At 43.7% G+C, this 18,591-nt stretch overlaps 1 protein-coding gene across 3 annotated transcripts in view; it reads right to left on the bottom strand.

Annotated features, from left to right (window-relative positions):
* Positions 1-14,731: 14,731 nt before the first annotated feature.
* Positions 14,732-18,591, bottom strand: part of Rragc (Ras related GTP binding C) — a 134,830-nt gene continuing 130,970 nt past the window's right edge. Inside the window, exon 9 of one of the 3 annotated variants that reach the window (XM_076860699.1) lies at positions 14,732-15,149. In XM_076860699.1, the coding sequence (XP_076716814.1) occupies positions 14,989-15,149 (161 nt within the window). In that variant the 3' untranslated portion in view covers positions 14,732-14,988. The remainder of the gene's footprint in view (positions 15,150-18,591) is intronic. The other 2 variants (XM_076860700.1, XM_076860701.1) reach the window with 2 other exon arrangements.

Here is an 18,591-nt window from a genome sequence, read left to right as displayed (position 1 = left end):
AGCAGCGTCACTGCCGTGTTCATAATGACCACACTTGGGCTCACAACTTACTAAAGGTGATGGGTTTGTAATCCAGCCTCTTTCTTAGAGCTCCAGACCCATGTGTCCACCTGAGTACCCCACTGGCACCCCAAATGCAACAGGTGGAAACTTTAACAACCAACACACATTACATATACTCCCTTCCTCCTCCTCCTCCTCAGTTCTCTATCTCCAGTGGAGGCAGAACCCTTCAAGTAGTGATCCAAGCTGAAACACAGGCCAAGCCAGACCCTCACCACTTGGCGTTTCTTCATGTCCACTTACAATTCATTATCAAGTCCGTTGATTCTTTTTATTTTCTTAGAAAATAAATAGATCTATTGCTCTGATTATAAAAATAGCATACACTTACTAAAAAGTTTTTCAAACTATACAGAAATGAAGACAGATTGTAAAAAAATCACCTGAACTCCAGCCGCCATGATTGTTAACATTTTGATACTAGATACATATAAACTTGTTTCTAAAAGTCAAGCAGTCTGTCAATATCTACCCTGTGCCTACTGTGTGCTAATCATTGTCAGGTACATTCCTCTTTTTTTTATACAGCAAGTGGGATCTGGCTGTACATTACATCTTTAATTTAATAAGGGGCATATATTCACTTCAATAAATATGTTTCCATATACTCCACTTAAATAATTACATAGTATCTCATTAAATGAATGTAGCACAATTGAGTTACCTAGTCAGATCCCTACTGATGGATATTTAGGTTGTATCCAAAGCTTGATATTATTAATAATTTGTGATAAACATCATTTTACATAAATCTCTTCTCACTCGTTCAATTATTGTCTTAGAATAAATTCTTGGAAATGGAATTGTGGGATCAAGAATGTACAGATTTTCAAAGCTTTTGATAACTATTTGCAAAACTCCTCCAGGGATGTCATACCAATTGCTCTCCTGCTAATGTGAGAATTTTCTACGCTCTCCTTGATAGTACATATTAGCAATTTTCCTAACTTTGCTTATCTGCCAAATAACATGTATTATTGTTAAATTTATATTTATATTAGAGCATTTTTCATACTTTTGCTGAATACCATATATTATAAATCACTCATTCATAGCCCCTGAACACTTAAATGAGATTGTTCTAATTTTTCCAAGTGATGTATATAAACTCTTTGTCTATTAGAAATAACAGCAATTTATCTATCATTGATGTTGCATACATTTTTAACTGGGTACTAATTAGTTTTCAATATTTGTTCATAACATTTTTCAGAACAGTGATTTCTAATTTTTATATGTTCTTACCTAATAACATTTTTATTTTTTCGTGACTTAGAAAGAACTTCCACACTACTAAATTATAAAAGATATAAAAATATTTATCTGTGTTTTCTTTCAATAACCCTTCAGTTTCAATTTTTATTCCATAAACATTTACCTTCCACAATTTCTCTTGGCATATTGGTTATTAGTTTTAAAATATAGGGAAATAATCTAAATCGATATAAATGTGGTAGCGTAACTCCAAAAATTTGTAACCAAAAAAGAAATTCCTATCAAAGGAAATTCCTCACCCTGATAAAGAGCATCTATGAAAACAAATAAGCAAATAGATAACAACAGCTATTCATGCTAACACTCTCCTCCCAAGGTCAGAAACAAGTCCAGGATGTCTGTTCTCATCATTTCCATACAACCTCACATCAGGATCTGGGCAGCAAAGGGAAAAATTTCTTAAAAGATGACTAGATCAGAAAAGAAGCAGTCAATTGATCTTTTCTGCAAATGACATAATTGCAGAAAATCCCAAGGAATTTCCCCATCCCCAAAATTTTTAAATAGGACTAATTTTACAAATTACCCAATTACAGAATAAAAAATCAATATGCAAAAAATCAGGTGTACTTCTATATTCTAACAAATAGGAAAATGAAAATATTGTAATGACATAATTTGCAATAGTATTGATTTAAAAAACAAAATGCTTAGAATACCTTGGAGAAATTATTTCAAGACCTTGACACCGATACTACCAGGAAAAATTAAATGAAATCTAAATAAATGTAGAGTACACCATTCATAGTTCAGAAGGTTCAGTATCGCTAAGCTGTCCAGTCACCCCAAACTGATCTATAAATTGATACAATTCTATTCAAAATCCTAGATAAATTTTTGTTGTTGCTTAAACTGGCAAATTGACTGTAAAACTAAACGGAAATGCAAAGGATCAAGAATAGCTAAAAGGAAGAAGAATAAAGTTATAGGACTTACATTATTTGATTTTAAGACATAGCATAAAGCTACAGTTACCAAGAAGGAATGATATTGATGTACCAGCAAACATATAGAACATCTGAATAGGCTAGAGAGTTCAGCAATAGTCCAAGGTATACATGGCCATTTGATTGTCAACAAGATAGGTTCCAATATAATTCAATGGGGAAAGGAGAGCATTTTAAGCAGATAAGGCTGGAACTGCCGGATGGTCATATGAAAGATAATGAAACTCAATCCCTACCTCACACTATACACAAAAGTTAATTTAAGATGGATCATAAACATAATACTAAGGAAATTTTGAGAAGAAATAACAGAAGGCAATCTTTGCAATTTTGAGTTAGTCAATGATTTCTTTAACAAAAAAGAAAAAGAATTGATAAATTACACTTCATCCAAATAAAACACTTTTCCCTACAAGACACAAGCAAGAAAGTGAAAAGGCAAACCAAAGATCAGGAAAAAATATTTGCACCACATATGTCTATAAAGGAGCTTGTATCCAGAGTATACAAAGAACTCTTAGGACTCAACCACTCTGTTTTAAGTGGGCAAAATTTGAATAAATACTTCACAAAAGAAGATCTACAGAAGGCCAATAAACACACACACTCACACACACACACACACAAAGACGTTCGACAACAAGTCATCAGAGCCAATTAAAACCGCAATGAGACACACTTCACACCCCGCAGAAAGGCTAACATTTAAAAAGACAATTCTAAGATGAGATGATGCAGGTGTGGGGAGGTAGAACTGTCCAACACTGCGGATGAAAATATGAAATGGCAAAACCACTTGGAACACAATGTAGCAGCTTCTTATACAGTTATACATAAACAACCACAACTCCATTCCTGGATACTTATCCCCCCACAAGTCCTTCAGTGGCTGCTTGCTCTGCTCTCCTTCTGGGTCCAGGCATCATCCTCCCTTGGGTCCAAGAGTGAAATCCTCATTTCCCCTTCACTCTGCTCTGCAGTCTCAGAGTTCACGCTGGTGTCTGACCTTCTTTATCGTACCAGCTTCCACCCATGACAAGAGGAGATTTTTCCTTCCCTTTTCTGGTTCCAGTTACAGGTGATACGTGAGGCTCAGCTTCTTTAAGAATGACTGATTGGTGCCATGTGAATATTTTTTAAGGGCTTCAAGATGGAATAACGTTTTCTCCCTCCATGAAATTCACTGCGGAGGCACCCACACAGACACTTGCATTCATAGTAGCTCCCAACTGGAAACAACCCAAATGTTCATCAACAGGTGAATCTATGAGCAAATTAGGCTGTGTCCAGAAAATGGAATACAGTCACCCTCCACATCAGGTGGATGGGAGGAGGGATTGGGTCCAGAACCCCCATGGATACCAAAATCCATGGATGCTGAAGTCATTAAATAAAATGGCACAGTATTTGCATTTAACCTATACACATCTTCCCTTTAAATCACCTCCAAATTACTCAAATTACCTAATGCAATGTAAATGCAATGTAAATCATTGTTATACTGTATTGTTTAGGGGAAAAATGATAAGAAAAAAAGTCTGTACATGTTCAATTCAGACAGAGTTTTTTCTGAATGCTTTCAATCCACAATCGGACTCAGAAGCAAAACCCACGGATGTGAAACCCATGGCTGTGGAGGGCCACCTGTAACACGCTGCAATAAAAATGAGCTATTGATACACTCAACCACATGAATAAATCTCAAAACAATTATGCTGAATAAAAGAGGCCAGATAAAAGGGGATACAGACTGTATGATTCCATTTGTACGATATTCTAGAACAGGCAGAATAATTTAGTATGATAGAAATCAGAAGAATGGTTGCATAGCACAGTCTGGCATAGGGACACCAGGACACTTTACGCATAGATGGAAATGTTCTATTTCTTGAGGCCGTAGATGCACGGGTATATGCATTTATCAAAAGTCACCAACCTCCAGGCTTCAAACTGGTTTTATTGTATGTTAATCACAACTCATAGAAGTTGATTTTAAAAACATTAGAGCAGGGTTTTGATAGTACTTCAAAGGCAGTATCTTTTCCTTATGTAACTGGTTCTTCTCCTCATATCAGTTAGTAAGAGAAGTATTGGCAATACAGGCCAGGAGCATATTAACCAATTCTTTGGGGAACAGAACGCAAGTTCAAAGTAATTTTTTTTTTTTTAAGTTTGGTTGATGAAACAAGTACCGTGGGTAGAACTTTCAGGACTTTCCAGTAATTCCATTCCAAGAGTACCCAAGTGGTTGGCGCACAGGGGCCCCTGTTCTGGACAGCGGCATGTAAAGGGGAAGCAGGTACAGAGCTGGGAAGGGAAGCTCAGTTGCAAATCTTGCCCCTGGGGCAGCCTGGGGTGTACTATTTAAACCATCAACTTCTTTTTTTCAGAAAATGGTGTACATTAAAAAAATGGGGAGGAGCTTTTGGGTGTCCACCACTGAAATGGCTTCTTCTAAGAGGACTCAAATACCTTCAGTGGGGAGAGGCAGCAAGAGCAAGGAATGCAACGCTTTTGACTACTAGGGTTACTGGAAGAGAGAAAAGATTCTGTTTTGCAACTTCAGTTTAACTAGATGGATGTTGCAATGTGCAAAAAATGATTCCCTTCAGAGCCCACAGGTTGTTGACTCCACCAGGCTTCCGTCCTTCTGAGTTCAGGTGTTCCAGGGGGCAGCATGTCTGACCACGTGAGAAGGGGACCAGGGTCCACCTCTTGGCATTCACAAAGACCCCCAAGTACTAATGAACTATGTGTGCTCAATTCAAGGCCAAGCTCTTGGCAGGGCTGGGAGGAAAGATTAAAGAAGGGGGAGAAGGTGAGAGGGAGGAGGGGAGAAGGCTACACGTGAAACTAGATTCTTCTCCAACCAAACCCAAGAGCTCATTGTTCCTCAATGCTGCTTCCTCTCCACCTGTGAGCCACAGTCCAGACGCCTGCCTTCGAGAGCTGTCTCCCATTGCTGGAACCGCTCCCAGACACCATCACAAGGTGCAGCTGCAGGCTGGCCCCAACTCCCAGATGAGGCCACCCTCCAGCTCTCTACCAGAGCACCCTCCTGTCCACTCAGCCACTCCATTAAAAGACCAGCTCAGCCTTATTAGCAAGTCTATAGCCTCAGAAGCAGAGAAAGTGCTGCTCGTCCCATTTATTGGGCATATTATTCTCGTCAGCGGCTTTTAGAGGATTTTGCTAATGGCTCGGGGACTATATGAACCATCACAATTAAGACATTGCTAATAAATTAAGTTTTATGGACATAAATCAGCAGGTATGCTTATTCAGCTGTTACACCTCACTTAGAAGTAGGCTTCGCACCTCAAGATGAGGTATGTTTCTATTCAGGAGTTGTAATGGCCTTGTTAATGGAATATTAATTACCTTGGTTGTTGGACAGCAAGATGTCTGTACCTGCTCTCTTGCCACTAGTGTTCTTAGAGGAAAACATTTTTCCAACTTTATGTCACTAAGGCTGTTGAATCTGAGCCAAGCCCACTCCATCCTCCCAAGCAGGACAGAATGATGTTCACCCTTCTGTGCCCTGCGCGCCAAAGTACTGGCTAAACAAAGCCTGAAGACATCACAACAATTCCGCCCTCCCTCCTGTGCCCCGTCCTCCACAGGAGTGAGCTAAACAAAACCCGAGGCATCAAGGTGATAGAGCACAGTCCACTGCGAAAGCTCACGGTCACCCTGGTGTTGGAGAAGGAGGGGTGAGTGAGAGACAGGAGGCCTGGTTTCTCACCTCCTGCCTTAGGCTAGGCTTCCATCAACGGGTGGTTTCAACACCAGGTGTTTACTTCCCCCAGTTCTGGGGACTGGGAAATCCAAAGTCAAGGCGCTGGCAGACTTGTTGCCCTGGGATGGTTCATTTCCAGGCTTGTCGGTGGCTACTTTCTCTCTGTGTGTTCAGCTGGCCTTTCCTGCATGTGTGTTTATAGAGAGTAAAAGAGAAAGAACTCGTCTCTTCTTAATAGGGCACTAATCCCATCCTGTGGGCCCCACCCTTGTGACCTCGTCTCACCTAATCTCTTGCCAAAGGCCCCACCTCCTAAGATAAACCCATCGCTGATAATTCATTCACATATGAATTTGGGGTGGGGGATACACACATTCAGCCCATCATAGCACCACTCCAATAAGAGCCAGCAGTGTGACATTAGCCTAGCCACTTATAGTCCCTGGACCTCAGTTTCCCATTTATTCCAGGGATATAATAAAGACTATGGCTAAAACTAACTAGAAAAAAATAAAACTTTTCAGATACATCAGTTATGGACCATTTTGTGTTTATCTTTCCAAGATTATGGAAGAAACTCCACTCCCCAAGGACAGAAATGGATTCTGCAAGGGAGGGGATGAATGTTCTGTCAATCATCCTATAAAGTTGTTACTATAAGAGAAAGAAAGGAGCCAGTCTTGCAGATGTAAGTTGGGCAGCCAGCACTCCTTCCTCTCTGCAGGTGCATGAGGAGCTCTTTGGCTCCAGAATCTGCAGCATGGAAGGGCTGGAGAAGAGTGGGCCAGAGGGCATGGCGCGACATGCCTACACATTTTATCAGCAGGGCCAGGGTCTGTGGCAGCCCAGGCACCAGCAATGCAGAGGGGCATCCATATTCAGGATAGTTACCATCTGGAGCAACAGGCAGCCAAGAGTGACTCTTTAGACACAGGAGAGCAGGGTCACGCCATGAGAAAAGAATTTATACTTGAAGAGAAGTGTATCCCAGCAAGAAGACAGGTGACAACTGCTAATTCCATAGGAAATTGAACCAGAGGGGATGTTAATCCCTGCCCTAATCTTGGACCAGGTTGGTCCTGAAAACCTGCTCAGCAAAGAAAGAGCTCAGCAGGACCTAGTAGACCTGCATCCCAGTCCCTGCTCTGCCCCACGTCACTGTGGCCCACAGCACTCTGGTCCTAGTTGCTTTCTCTCGACCATTGATCTGGAGGTCAAACAGCCTCTGCCTCTGAGAAATACCAGTTAAAACTTTTTGGTATTACAATGTCAGAAGCATCCATTGCTTTATAACATGTATCACCTTTCTTTTCTTCATCTGAGGGAAAAATTCTCAGGACCTGCCGGAAGAATTTCTTTCTTTGCATCCATTTAGCATATCAATTCTCACATTTTCTGCTTGAACTTCAGAGCAAAGGACTGGAGAAACTGAACTTTGCCTGTTTAATGCACTGTTTTGCATATTCTCCTTGACTCTTTCAGGTCCTCTTTGCCCTTGAGGTGCCCACCACACACCTGTCCTGTTCTCTGGGCAGAGGCAAGGCTCATTCTCTCCACAGTCAATTGGGGCAGCTGTACATCTTCCACTCCTCCTATAGAGAGTAAAAGTCCAGGCCAATGTGGAAAATGGGGAATAGACGATGAGGATCCTAGAAACAGGTTGCCGGTATAGGTGGTCGGAGGAAAGCTATGTTTGCAAAGCTGCTATAATGAAATCAAAGTTGCTGATGTTCTGCATTGGGTCTGTGGACTGCCATTGAGTTTTGTCTGCATGAGAGCTTTGTCTCACACAAATTTTTTGGTATTGCAATGTCAGAAGCATCTAGAAGCCCAAGACTTCTTCCAGAGGTGGAAGGTCAATATGTGACACTGTGGCACTCTTGTCTTTTATTCACTCCACAATGAAACTGCAATCCCAGAGAGAGAGGAAAAAAAAATCTTGCTACTTTTTATCAGTGCACTGGGCAGCTTTTCGTTAAAATAATGAAATACCTGGTGCAATTAACTTATAAAGACGAAATGGTCATTTTGACTCACTGTCCTGGAGGTTTCAGTCCCATGGTTTTGGTCCTCTTGCCAGGACAGCACATCATGGCAGGAGTGCATGGCAGAGCAAAATTGCTTATATCACCATCCAGGGAAGTAGACTGGAAGAGGATGATCTGGGGCCCCACAATCAGAGTCAGAGTCCCAGTGACCCACGGACCTCCCATAGACTTTACCTCATAATACCACTACTTCCCAATACAGCCACCCTGAGGACCAAGTCTTTAATACATGAACTTTGAGAATACTTACTCAAACCATAGCAACAAGAAATGGCCTTCAGAGGTACCTGAGTCAACTACAGCTGTGTAACAAACAACCCTAGTCACACACCACAGTAAACATTCATGTAGTTCAGCTGCAGGAAAACTGGGAGTCACTCAGGCTGGGCTCAGCTGGGCAGCTGTAAGCTGCAGGTTTAGTCTGAGTCTGCTCCATGTTTCTCATTGTCCTTGGACAAGTTGACTAGAACACATTCTTATGTCAGTGACAGGCACAAGACAGCAAATGGAAATATGTCATGTCTCTTGAGGCCTGGTTCAAGCCAGTACCCTATGGTTTCTGTCCCCTTCCGTTGGCCAAAGCAAGTCATATGACCAAACATAAAGTTAAAGTCCAGAAAAATACACTTCACCCAGAACGGCAAAGCCATGTGGAAAAGGGGATGGGTACACAGAGAGGGGAAGAATTGGGACTCATGAGGCAATCTTCAAAGGATGAATCCCACAGTGCCTCAGAGTTGATGAGACACTTTTTCCAAGTATTCCTTAACTCACTCTTCATTACAACCCAGAAATATACTGATTCTGTATCCATTTTACAGTGGAAAAAAAATCCAAACTCAGAAAGAAGAGAATATTCAAGAACACACCATCATTAAACATAAAAGGGTGCCCCAATCTTCAAGTACAGAATCTTTGCCAAAACCCCAATGTGGCTTTCCTTCAGTAGAATCTTGGAAACCTCAGACTTTTTTTAATGGCCTTTCACTGTTGATGTCCAGTGATAAATTTTATGGAAGGCCAAAAGGACCTCAGTTTTCTTTTTTTAAATATATTTTTAGTTGTCAATGGACGTTTATTTTATTGATTTATATGTGGTGCTGAGAATGGAACCTGGAACCTCACACATGCTAGGCAAGCACTCTACCACTGAGCCCCAGCCCCAGCCCAGGACCTCAGTTTTCTTAATCATAAAATATTTGGCACGTATGTCGCCACTAGCCATTCCCACATCCACAACAGGCATCACTAATCGATGATGGTACTCTTTCCTCATGAACCTCAGAATCTTTGCACACAGCACTACAGAAAGCCATTGCTATTGAACTGGAAGGGACACAGAAGATGGAGACTATGTGTAAATGATAAACTTTTTCTGAGGCTCACTCAGCTCCAACTCCCTATGATTCTGAAACTAACAACATTGTGGAACAACAACATGGAGAGGACACTTGGCTGAAGTCAGGAAAATGGATTCTAGTCCAAGCTGTGCTGAAGCTGTGACCTAGGAAAGACATTAAACTTCTCTCAGCATCCTTGCATCAGCTTTGTCACCTTCAAAACCAATTGCTCCTATTCCACAAATGCTGAGTGCTCATCGTGTGCCAAACACTGCTGTCAAGAGACCAAGGAAATGAATGGAATGAGACGGCCTACCCTGGAAGGAAGGCAGAGGATTGGGGGGATGCTCTGATTTCTGAGGTTCAGTCCAATGCTAATATTCTACTAATAACATTTAAAAGCACAAGACAGCTGGGCATGGTGGTGCATGCCTGTAATCCCAGCAGCTCGGGAGGGTCAGACAGGGAAGATTGTGAGCCAGCCTCAGTAAAAGCAAGACACTAAGCAACTCAGTGAGACCCTGTCTCTAAATAAAATACAAAATAGGACTGGGGATGTGGCTCAGTGGCTGAGTGCCCCTGAGTTCAATCTCTGGTACCAAAAAAAAAAAAAAAGGACAAGACATTATCACAGGACTCATAAATCCTGCAAGCTCTCCAAGCTTGAAGATCTGGGGTGATTAATGAAAGAATCTGATCTCAGAGTGGGGGTTACCTGTCTCACTGTTATCCAAGGTTCCCAGAGTAAAACACAAACGCAACCTCTGAGCCCAACCTCTCCAGGTTCATCCTCCAGATTTTAAGGTCAGAATCCCAGCTCTGCTGCTTACCAGTGTCAAGACCTTGGGCCATCCACTTACTCCTTACCTGAAAAATGGAAAGAATAATCATCACCAACACATGGGGTTGTCCTGCATACTATTAAATAAGTATAACCCATGCACATGCCTGCCACACAGAGATGCCCTAGTGAATTCATGTCCCTGTCCTTCACATGTCCTGGGCCCCAGCTCAGAGCTTCTCCACCCTAGTTGCACAGTGCCCTAGAGAACTTTTAAGAGAGGTGTCCAGGCCCTACCCCAGAACAAGGGAATCAAGGGATGTTTTAAAACACTCTCCACCCATTTCCGCTGCCAGGTGATGCTAATGCACAGTCATAGTATAGAATCACTGCTCTGGCTACATTAGTCCAAACAAGCAGAATGCAGATATAGATATAGATGCCTTTATTAGTTCTATTTTTATCCCAAGATCTGCCATTGGCAAGTTGGAGACCCATGAGAGCCAATGCTGGTAAGTTCCAGTTCAAATCCATAAGCAAGAGAAGACCCACGTCCCCACTTAAAGAAAGGAAGAGAGAAGGGATCCTTTCTCACTCAATCATTTTATTCCACTCAGCCCCACCTTCAGGGGATTGGCTGATGCCCACCCACTTTGGGAAGGGCCATCAGCCAATCCCCTGAAGGTGGGTAGAAGTAGTGCAAGACTGTTGCTGTGCCTCAACTGCCCACTGCTCACACTGATTCAGAAACACCCTCAGACACACCCAGAATGACATTTGACCAAATGTCAGGGCACCCCTTGGTCTAGTGCAGTTGACCACCATCTTGGCCAACTTTTCCTCACTCTACACATAAGACCAGCACTTGGCAGAGTTCTTGCCTCGCAAGCACAAGGGCCTGGATTCAATTCCCTGTATAAAAAAAAGAAAAAATAAAAGCAAAGACAAAACTTCCCAACCCCACCTTTTGCTAAGCAAATTCTATTCAATTCAACATGAATGTCCAATTCCCCCTCCAGGAAGCCTTGCATGAGCTGTGAGTTCATCGTGGGTTTCTGGAAGCAAAGCTACTCCAGAGTGACCAGGTTGCCACCATCCTCTGCACTCTTGCGCTTACCCCTCCAGGCCCAGAGCCTTTCAGAGCTTTATGCCCCCACCCCTGCAAGGCAGGGTGAAAAATGTCATAATCCCTTGGGAGGTTAAGAGTCCACCCCAAGGAGAGGTGTTGGGTCACCTGTTGCTATTATTGAAAACAGCTTGAATGTCTCTAGGACTGACAGACCTGTGGGCTTGACCGGGGTCACGTATCAGAACAACCCAAATCCCTCTTGCTCACACCCTTACCCCTGACCTGCCTACTGCAAACTCCAGCCCCCTTAAACATGATCCCTGTGCCTTATGGAAATGCCCAGGACCATGCAGACTCACAGTGCTTACAAAGAAAGCTCTCACATTTTCTGATCCCATCACCTTCAGAGATGTACAGGGTGGCCCTCAACACGCCCCAGCCACCAGCGTCCTCAGGAAGAACGTCCTCCACTAAGGGAACACTGTGTTCAGGGAATCCACACCATGTGCCTACTGCTCCCTCCCAACCCAAAGACACACTGTGCTCCAGGTCAGGGTGGGAAGGAGGCTTCTCTCCCGGCTCAGCGTCACCGCCCCTGGGCCTCAAAGCCATGCTACCTATGCCTTTAGCCACAGGGTCACTAAGAAACAGCTCGCCCCTGGGGTTCCAAGGCCAGTTCACAGGGCTGGGTCGGGCCAAATTCCAGCTGCCTTCTCCTCCTTTACCTCTGCCTCCAGAATCCTGAATGCACCCCTGCCCTGGACCAGCCAACTCACACAGATGGACGAATGCCCAGAGACGCGCCTGTCCGGGTTCAGACATGACGAAATTTCCACTTAGCCTTATTGGCAGCATAACAATCATCCTTCAAAATCCAGGCAGGCAAAGAAGCACTTTGGATAGAACTCATCAATAGATGATGTTATGAGTCTGACCCCTCCATCCCTGGCCACACCCCTCCCAACTCTGGGAAATATCTTCTTGGGGAAGGGTCAGGAAGACGCTTGTATTTGGGAATCATTCTTCCTCTTATGGTCCACTTTATTCAAAAATCTAAAATTAGTCTCATTCATATTTTCTTTTTTTTTTTCTTTTTCTATACCAGAAATTGAGCCCAGGGAAGCTTAACCACTGAGCCACATCCCCAGCCTTTTTTATTTTTTATTTGGGGACAGGGTCTCATTGAGTTGCTAAGTGCCTTGCTAAGTTGCTGAGGCTGGCTTTGAAATTGTGATCCTCCTGCCTCAGCCTCCCTAGCTTCTGGGTACAGGCGTGTGCCACCCTGCCTGGCCATATTTTCTCTATTTTGCCTTGATTAGGGTGACTCACGGCTGCATTGCCCAGAGGCCTGGAGGAGCCTCTGCTCAGCGCTTCCCTGCTCCAGGAGCACAGCGCTGGCAGTTGCCACAAGATCAGCACCTCGCTGCCCACAGCTGCTCTTGCACCCGTTTAACTCATCTCCACCTTCTCCCCTTTTTCTCCCGTGCGTATCTGGGAGCTTGCCTCGGCCCTGAAGGTAGTAGAAGTAGTACAAGACTGTTGCTCTGCCTCAACTGCCCATCACATCAAACACCCAACCCTCCAGCCATAGTATGGGGCAGGGCAGAGCCAGATGCGTGGCTCTGCGAGAGAGCGGGAAGGTCAACCAGCGGGCGTGTGTGTGTGTGTGTGTGTGTGCGCGCGCGCGCGTGTGCCGCACGTTGCGCTGTGCCTATTCACATGCGTGGTGTGTTTGCCTGTGTGGATGTGTTTGGGATGCCTGTGTACATGTAGGGTGGTGTTCGCTGCATGTGTGCGGCGTTGTGTGTGCATCTGTGTGGTTGGCTCACGTGTGTGATGCGTGGCTCCCTCCGGTCTATGGCATTTGGGTGCCTGCTCCCAGGTACACAGAATGTCTCCTCCTATATGTGGAAGCCAGTGGCTCTGGCTCACGGTGGCTCTCTGGTGTGCAGTATGCTCCCTCTCTGAGCTTGGGTGCAGCATAGGACATGTCTGTTCCTTGGGGAGATGGTGTGCGAGTGAGCGTTTGAGGGGAGGAAAGATGGGTTCTGTAAGGGACCCCATAGTGACCTGGTAGGAGGTAGTGGGGCCCTTTCTGGGATGAGCCTGCTGGGCCTGCCCATATGCAGAGACGTCGTAAAAGTGTGAGCCACTTGGAAAGGGAGCCCAAGGTACAAACGGAGGAGGTCACAGTGGGGGTGGGGGGTGTTATAGCACCGTTCACACCAAGCCTGCCACCTTAGCCCTAGGAGAAGCCCTTAGGGAGCACCCACAGTGTACCCCACTCCCCTGTTATAGCTGCAGCCTGAGGGGCAGCACTGCAGTTGTTTTGGGGGAAGGTGATACATGTATGGGTGGCAAGTGTGTATATTTGTGTGTGTTCAAGGGTAGTTGACTACTTTGGTGACGGACCAACAGCAAAATCCTGGGGAACCACTGGTTAGTCACCTGTTCATTTATGGAAACTTCCAGGAACCATTCTAGTAGCTGGGACACAGAGGTGTCTGCACTACAAGCTGTAGATGTTCAGGCATTCCCATATCACAGGCCAATTTGAAGCATCAAAATGCTGATGGTTTGTTGGTATAATACCATTATTTCAGTATTTTCTAAAATTTAAAGTCTGAATCATTTATATCTTGAGAAATACCCAGAAAGTTTTCCGCTACATCCAAAATTCTAACTGGCTCAAGCAGCACTCCTTGAGAAGCGCATCTGTCCGCACTCCTCCCCTGCTGCCGTTGAAATCCCAGGACCTGCGTGGCTAATTGGTTGGTGGGTCATTGTTTGCTTTTTCCTCTGGTTGGTTGGTTTGGATGTTCTTAGTAATTCTACTCCCCCCAAAGCTGGTCTAGATTCTGCTGTGCTTCTAAGGACCCTGATGGAGTCTCCTTAGAATGGGGATGGAGGTCACCTGAGGCAAACAAGAGGCAGATTCAGCAGCAGGACTAGAGGAAGAGGAGGAGGGAGACAAGCCAGAGTGGAGGGTTCCAGGTCTTGGCATCCCCCATTTCCCAGCCCCAAAAAAGGTGAGATCCCTGTTAGGCCATCTCCCTTAGGAAGGTTCAGCTTAGTGTTTAGTTTAATCACTCTTCCAGAAAAGCAAAGTTGCCTCAGTCCTTTACCTCAGCCTTCTCTTGGATAGAACGTAGAAGATCTTAGTGGCCATATCTCCCCTTTTTAACAAAATGCCAGGATTTGGGTCTTCACAAAATACCATATTGTCATTTTGGATTTAATGCCTTACACACTAGAGTACAATGCTGAGCAAAACTCCCTACCCTTGAGAAATTTATATTTTAGCAAGGGAGACATGTCATTTTAAATGGTGATATGGGTTGGCATAGTTAGCCTTTGCCACATACCCCACCATGCTAATACTTTGTGGGGTTTTTTTTTGATGTTTTGTAATTATAGATAGACAGAATGCCTTTATTTGATTTGTTTAGTTTTATGTGGTGCGAAGGATCGAAACCAGTGCCTCCCACATGCTGGGCAAGTGCTCTGCCCCTGAGGGACAGCTCCAGCCCAATACTTGATGATTTTTGTGAAGATCCATTCATAATTGCTCATGAGTCCACAAATCAGTTCCACAGTTCTGCTCATCTTGTCTGGACTCCTTCAAGAATCGGATTGGCTCCAGGTCAGCCAGGTGGCTCTGCTTCTGGGGAAAGCGGCCCTTGGCTAGTGACCCAGTTTTCCTCCACGGAGCTAGCTTGGGCTCCTTCACATGGCAGGTGCTGGGGTCCAGGAGTAAGAGTAGAGGGTGGCAAGACTCCAAGCTGGTGCACCTTTTCTCCCCAAATGTCCTGCTGGTCGAAGTGAGTCATAAGTCCAGTTCAGAATCAAGGAATGAGGAAACAGATTCCACCTCTTGATGGAAAGTTCTGCAAAAAGGCATAGATAAAAGGAGGGGTGGAAAATGGTCTATTTTTGCATCAATGACATGAGTTTTAAAATAAATAAATAAATGGGAGTAATAGAACATAAAAGCAACATTGATAAGAAGCTTTTTTATGCTAAGTGGACAGAGAAGACTTCTCTGAAGAGATAATATTTGAGGTGAGATCTGGGTAATAAGCAAGAGCAGCATTACTCTAAAGATAGGTATCTGAGCACAAAAAGCAGAGAGGGCAGCATATGCAAAGGCCCTGCACGGGAAAGAAATCTCAATTGCATTCAGGATTCAGAAAGGAGTTGTGTATGATTTCAGTAAACAGATGGAGGGAGAAATGCTAGATTAAGTTAGAGAGGCAAGGGACCATCTTATTTAGCCTTATAGGTTATGGTAAGATATTGGGGTTTTATTTTCAATGTGATATGAAGTCATTGGAGGGTGTTGAACAGGGAAGTGAAATGGTGTGATTGGAGCTTGAAGAGGTCTCTTTGGCTGCTGTGGGGAGAACAGATTGAAATGGGAACAGGCAAGAACAGACGCAGGAAGATCACGTAGGAGACTATGACAGTAGTCCAGGTGAGAAATGATCACAATGGAGACTAAAGTGGTGGCTGTGAAGGTGTTGAGCCCTGTGCTCTGAAATGTATTTTTGAAGCAGAGTCTGCAGAAGCTTCTAATGGATTCAGTGTTGGAAGCAAAGGGGGGGAAAAGTGAAGATGTGTCCAGAGTTTTTTTTTGCGTGAGCCTCTATAAATGAGTGCTATGGTCTGAGCATTTGTGACCCCCAAACTCCATGTGTTGAAATCTTTCTTGTGTGTGTGTGTGTGTGGTGCTGGGGATTGAACCCATGGTCTTGCGCATGCCAGGCAAGCACTCTACCAACTGAGCTACATCCCCAGCCCCCATGTGTTGAAATCTTAACTCCCAAGGTGACGGCATGAGGAAGTGGGGGTCTGTGGGGAAGTCATTAGGTCATGAGGGCAGAGCCGTCATAAATGGGACTAATACTTCTTTATTATAAGAGACCAAGGAAGCTTGTCTGTCCCTTCTGACATGTGAGAAGACATTCACCCTCACCAGACACCAAATCTGTTGGTACCAATTTGATCTTGGACCAACTTCCAGAACTAGGAGAAATAAACCTCTGTTGTTTATTTCTATGTATTTTGTTATAGCAGCTCAAACAGACTAAGATAATGAGTTACCGATTAAGCCACGTTGCTAAGACAGAAAGACTATGGGAGGAAGCAGTTCGGAAGAAAGAGGAGTAAATCTGGGATGTCTAGGGTAAGTGGCCATGGACATCCCAGAGGAGACGTCATCAGGTAGTCTGTGTGTGAGTCTGAAGTTGTGGGGAAGACTGGGCTGGAGACACACACGGCTAGACCCATGGACCAATGGAGAGACTGGATAGAGAAGAGAAGGGGATCTAGGACGGAGGCACAGGGACAATATTGTGCTGATGTTCACAGGTAGATTAGAGGAGGATAAAGAAGGAAAGGAGACTGAGTGGTCGATAACGTAGAACAACCGAGAAAAAGAAGGCATTTCAGGAAGGAGAGAAGGAGCATTTCTGCTCTCAGCAGAGATGGAGTAATAGAGACCAGACACCCTCACACTTACATAGCTCCACTTCTAAAGCCTTGTTCCTTAACAACAGTTTTTGGTCAGAGTACGATAGCAGCACAGACCTTTAATCCCTGTGAGAGGGAAACCAGTCAAGGAAACCACTCATTGTTCCAGCTCCCGGCCTCCAGTCAGTTTTCAGGTCTAAACAAAGGCAGTGGAGACCCAAACAGAAGCCAGCAGTCTAATCAGGTTGAGAAGTCCGAGATGAGAGTGCAGGGGGCCAAGATGATAACCCAGCCCAATTCCCTCTTAAGATTGGGAGCCATCTCATCACAAAGGCATGAAAAGTTAATTTCTGTTTTACTATAAATTACTACGATTTCTAAACCTGCTTGAAATGCCTGCCCGTGCCTTGAACTCACCCATGCCTGGTTTTCCCTGACCAGATAACAACCCTCTCTGAAACTTCAGTGGTGCCTCATAAATTCTGATGTTGGAATCTAAATTTACTCCCTAAGTGCAGAACCATTTAGACCATTAACCTACTACCTGGCCTTTGTATTATGCTTGTCAAAATCCTGTTATCTGTAAATTCTCAAGACACTCCCCTTTTGCTACTTTTTGTGCCATAAAACTGCGCTCCTAAAGAGCCATGATCTGTCTTTATTCCCAAGGATTTCAGGAGAGGGACAGTCCCAGCCGGTTCCAGCCGGTCCCAGTAGGTTGGAATAACAAGCTTGCTTTAATTTGATTTAAATTCGAGTCTGAGGTCTTTTCTTTGTGTCATGGTTTAACAAAGAGAGCTATAATTTGGAAGGCAGAATTCTAGAAAGAAGGAATCTATACATTGAGGAGTTTCAGAGATATGTAGAGTGGTCCCCACAAGTCTGTGGCTGGGTGCTGATCTGCACACACATAAGAGGAAATTATCCAAAGATGAAGAAAGAACCAAAAAAAAACAGGCAGAACAAATCCCAGAGCTCACAAAGACTGGGAATAGACCTCCTAACATGTGGGGCACTCACTGGGTAGAATCCTCAGAAGGGAAAGTCTTAGTGTTGGTGCTCAGTTATGCCCAGAGTAAAAGTTGCTTTGGACCTGACCTAACAAAGCTGAAAGGGGTTTAAAGGAAATGATTCCAAGTAACTGCACCAGAAAAAAAAAATCCAACACCATTTCAATAAACAGAATAAAACCAGCAACCAATAAACACTGTGCAATTAACATATCTACCATGGAAGCAAAAAATTACCAGGCATGCAAAGAATTAGGAACATTTTTTTCTCCATAACCAGGGGGAAAAAATCAATCAGTACAAAGAGAACTACAGATGGTAGAATTAGCAGGCAAGGATTGTAAAATAGTCATAATAAATATATTCCATTTTTTTGAAGAAGACAAACACATAACCATGATAAGAAAAAGAGAAGAAATAAAAAAGTAGGAAATGGAAATTCTAGAGATTAAAAAGCACAATATATGACAGGAAAAACACACTGGATGGGATTAACAGATTAGACACTGCACAAGGAAAGATCAGTGACCTTGAAAACATAATGATATAAATTATCCAAATGAAGCACTGAGAGAAAAAGAAACAGACAAAAAAATTCTTCAGTGACTCTAAACCAATATCAAGCAGCTTAACCTTTGTGTAACTGGAATCCCAAGAAAAAGAGGGGACTGTAAATGAAATTTGGGGGAAAAAAGGCCAAAACTTTTTCAAAGTTGTTGAAAATTATAACCCCACCAATCTAAGAAGCTCAATGAACTGCAGGCTGAAGAAATCTAAAGCATACCACTCCAAGGTACATCACAATCTAAATGTTGAAAATCACAATAAAAAGAGAATTTTAAAGTCA

This window comes from Callospermophilus lateralis, chromosome 7, assembly GCF_048772815.1.
Source record: "Callospermophilus lateralis isolate mCalLat2 chromosome 7, mCalLat2.hap1, whole genome shotgun sequence".
Classification (NCBI taxonomy): domain Eukaryota; kingdom Metazoa; phylum Chordata; class Mammalia; order Rodentia; family Sciuridae; genus Callospermophilus; species Callospermophilus lateralis.
Note: the sequence above shows the minus strand (reverse complement) of the source record. Positions and strands in the feature narration are given on the sequence as shown.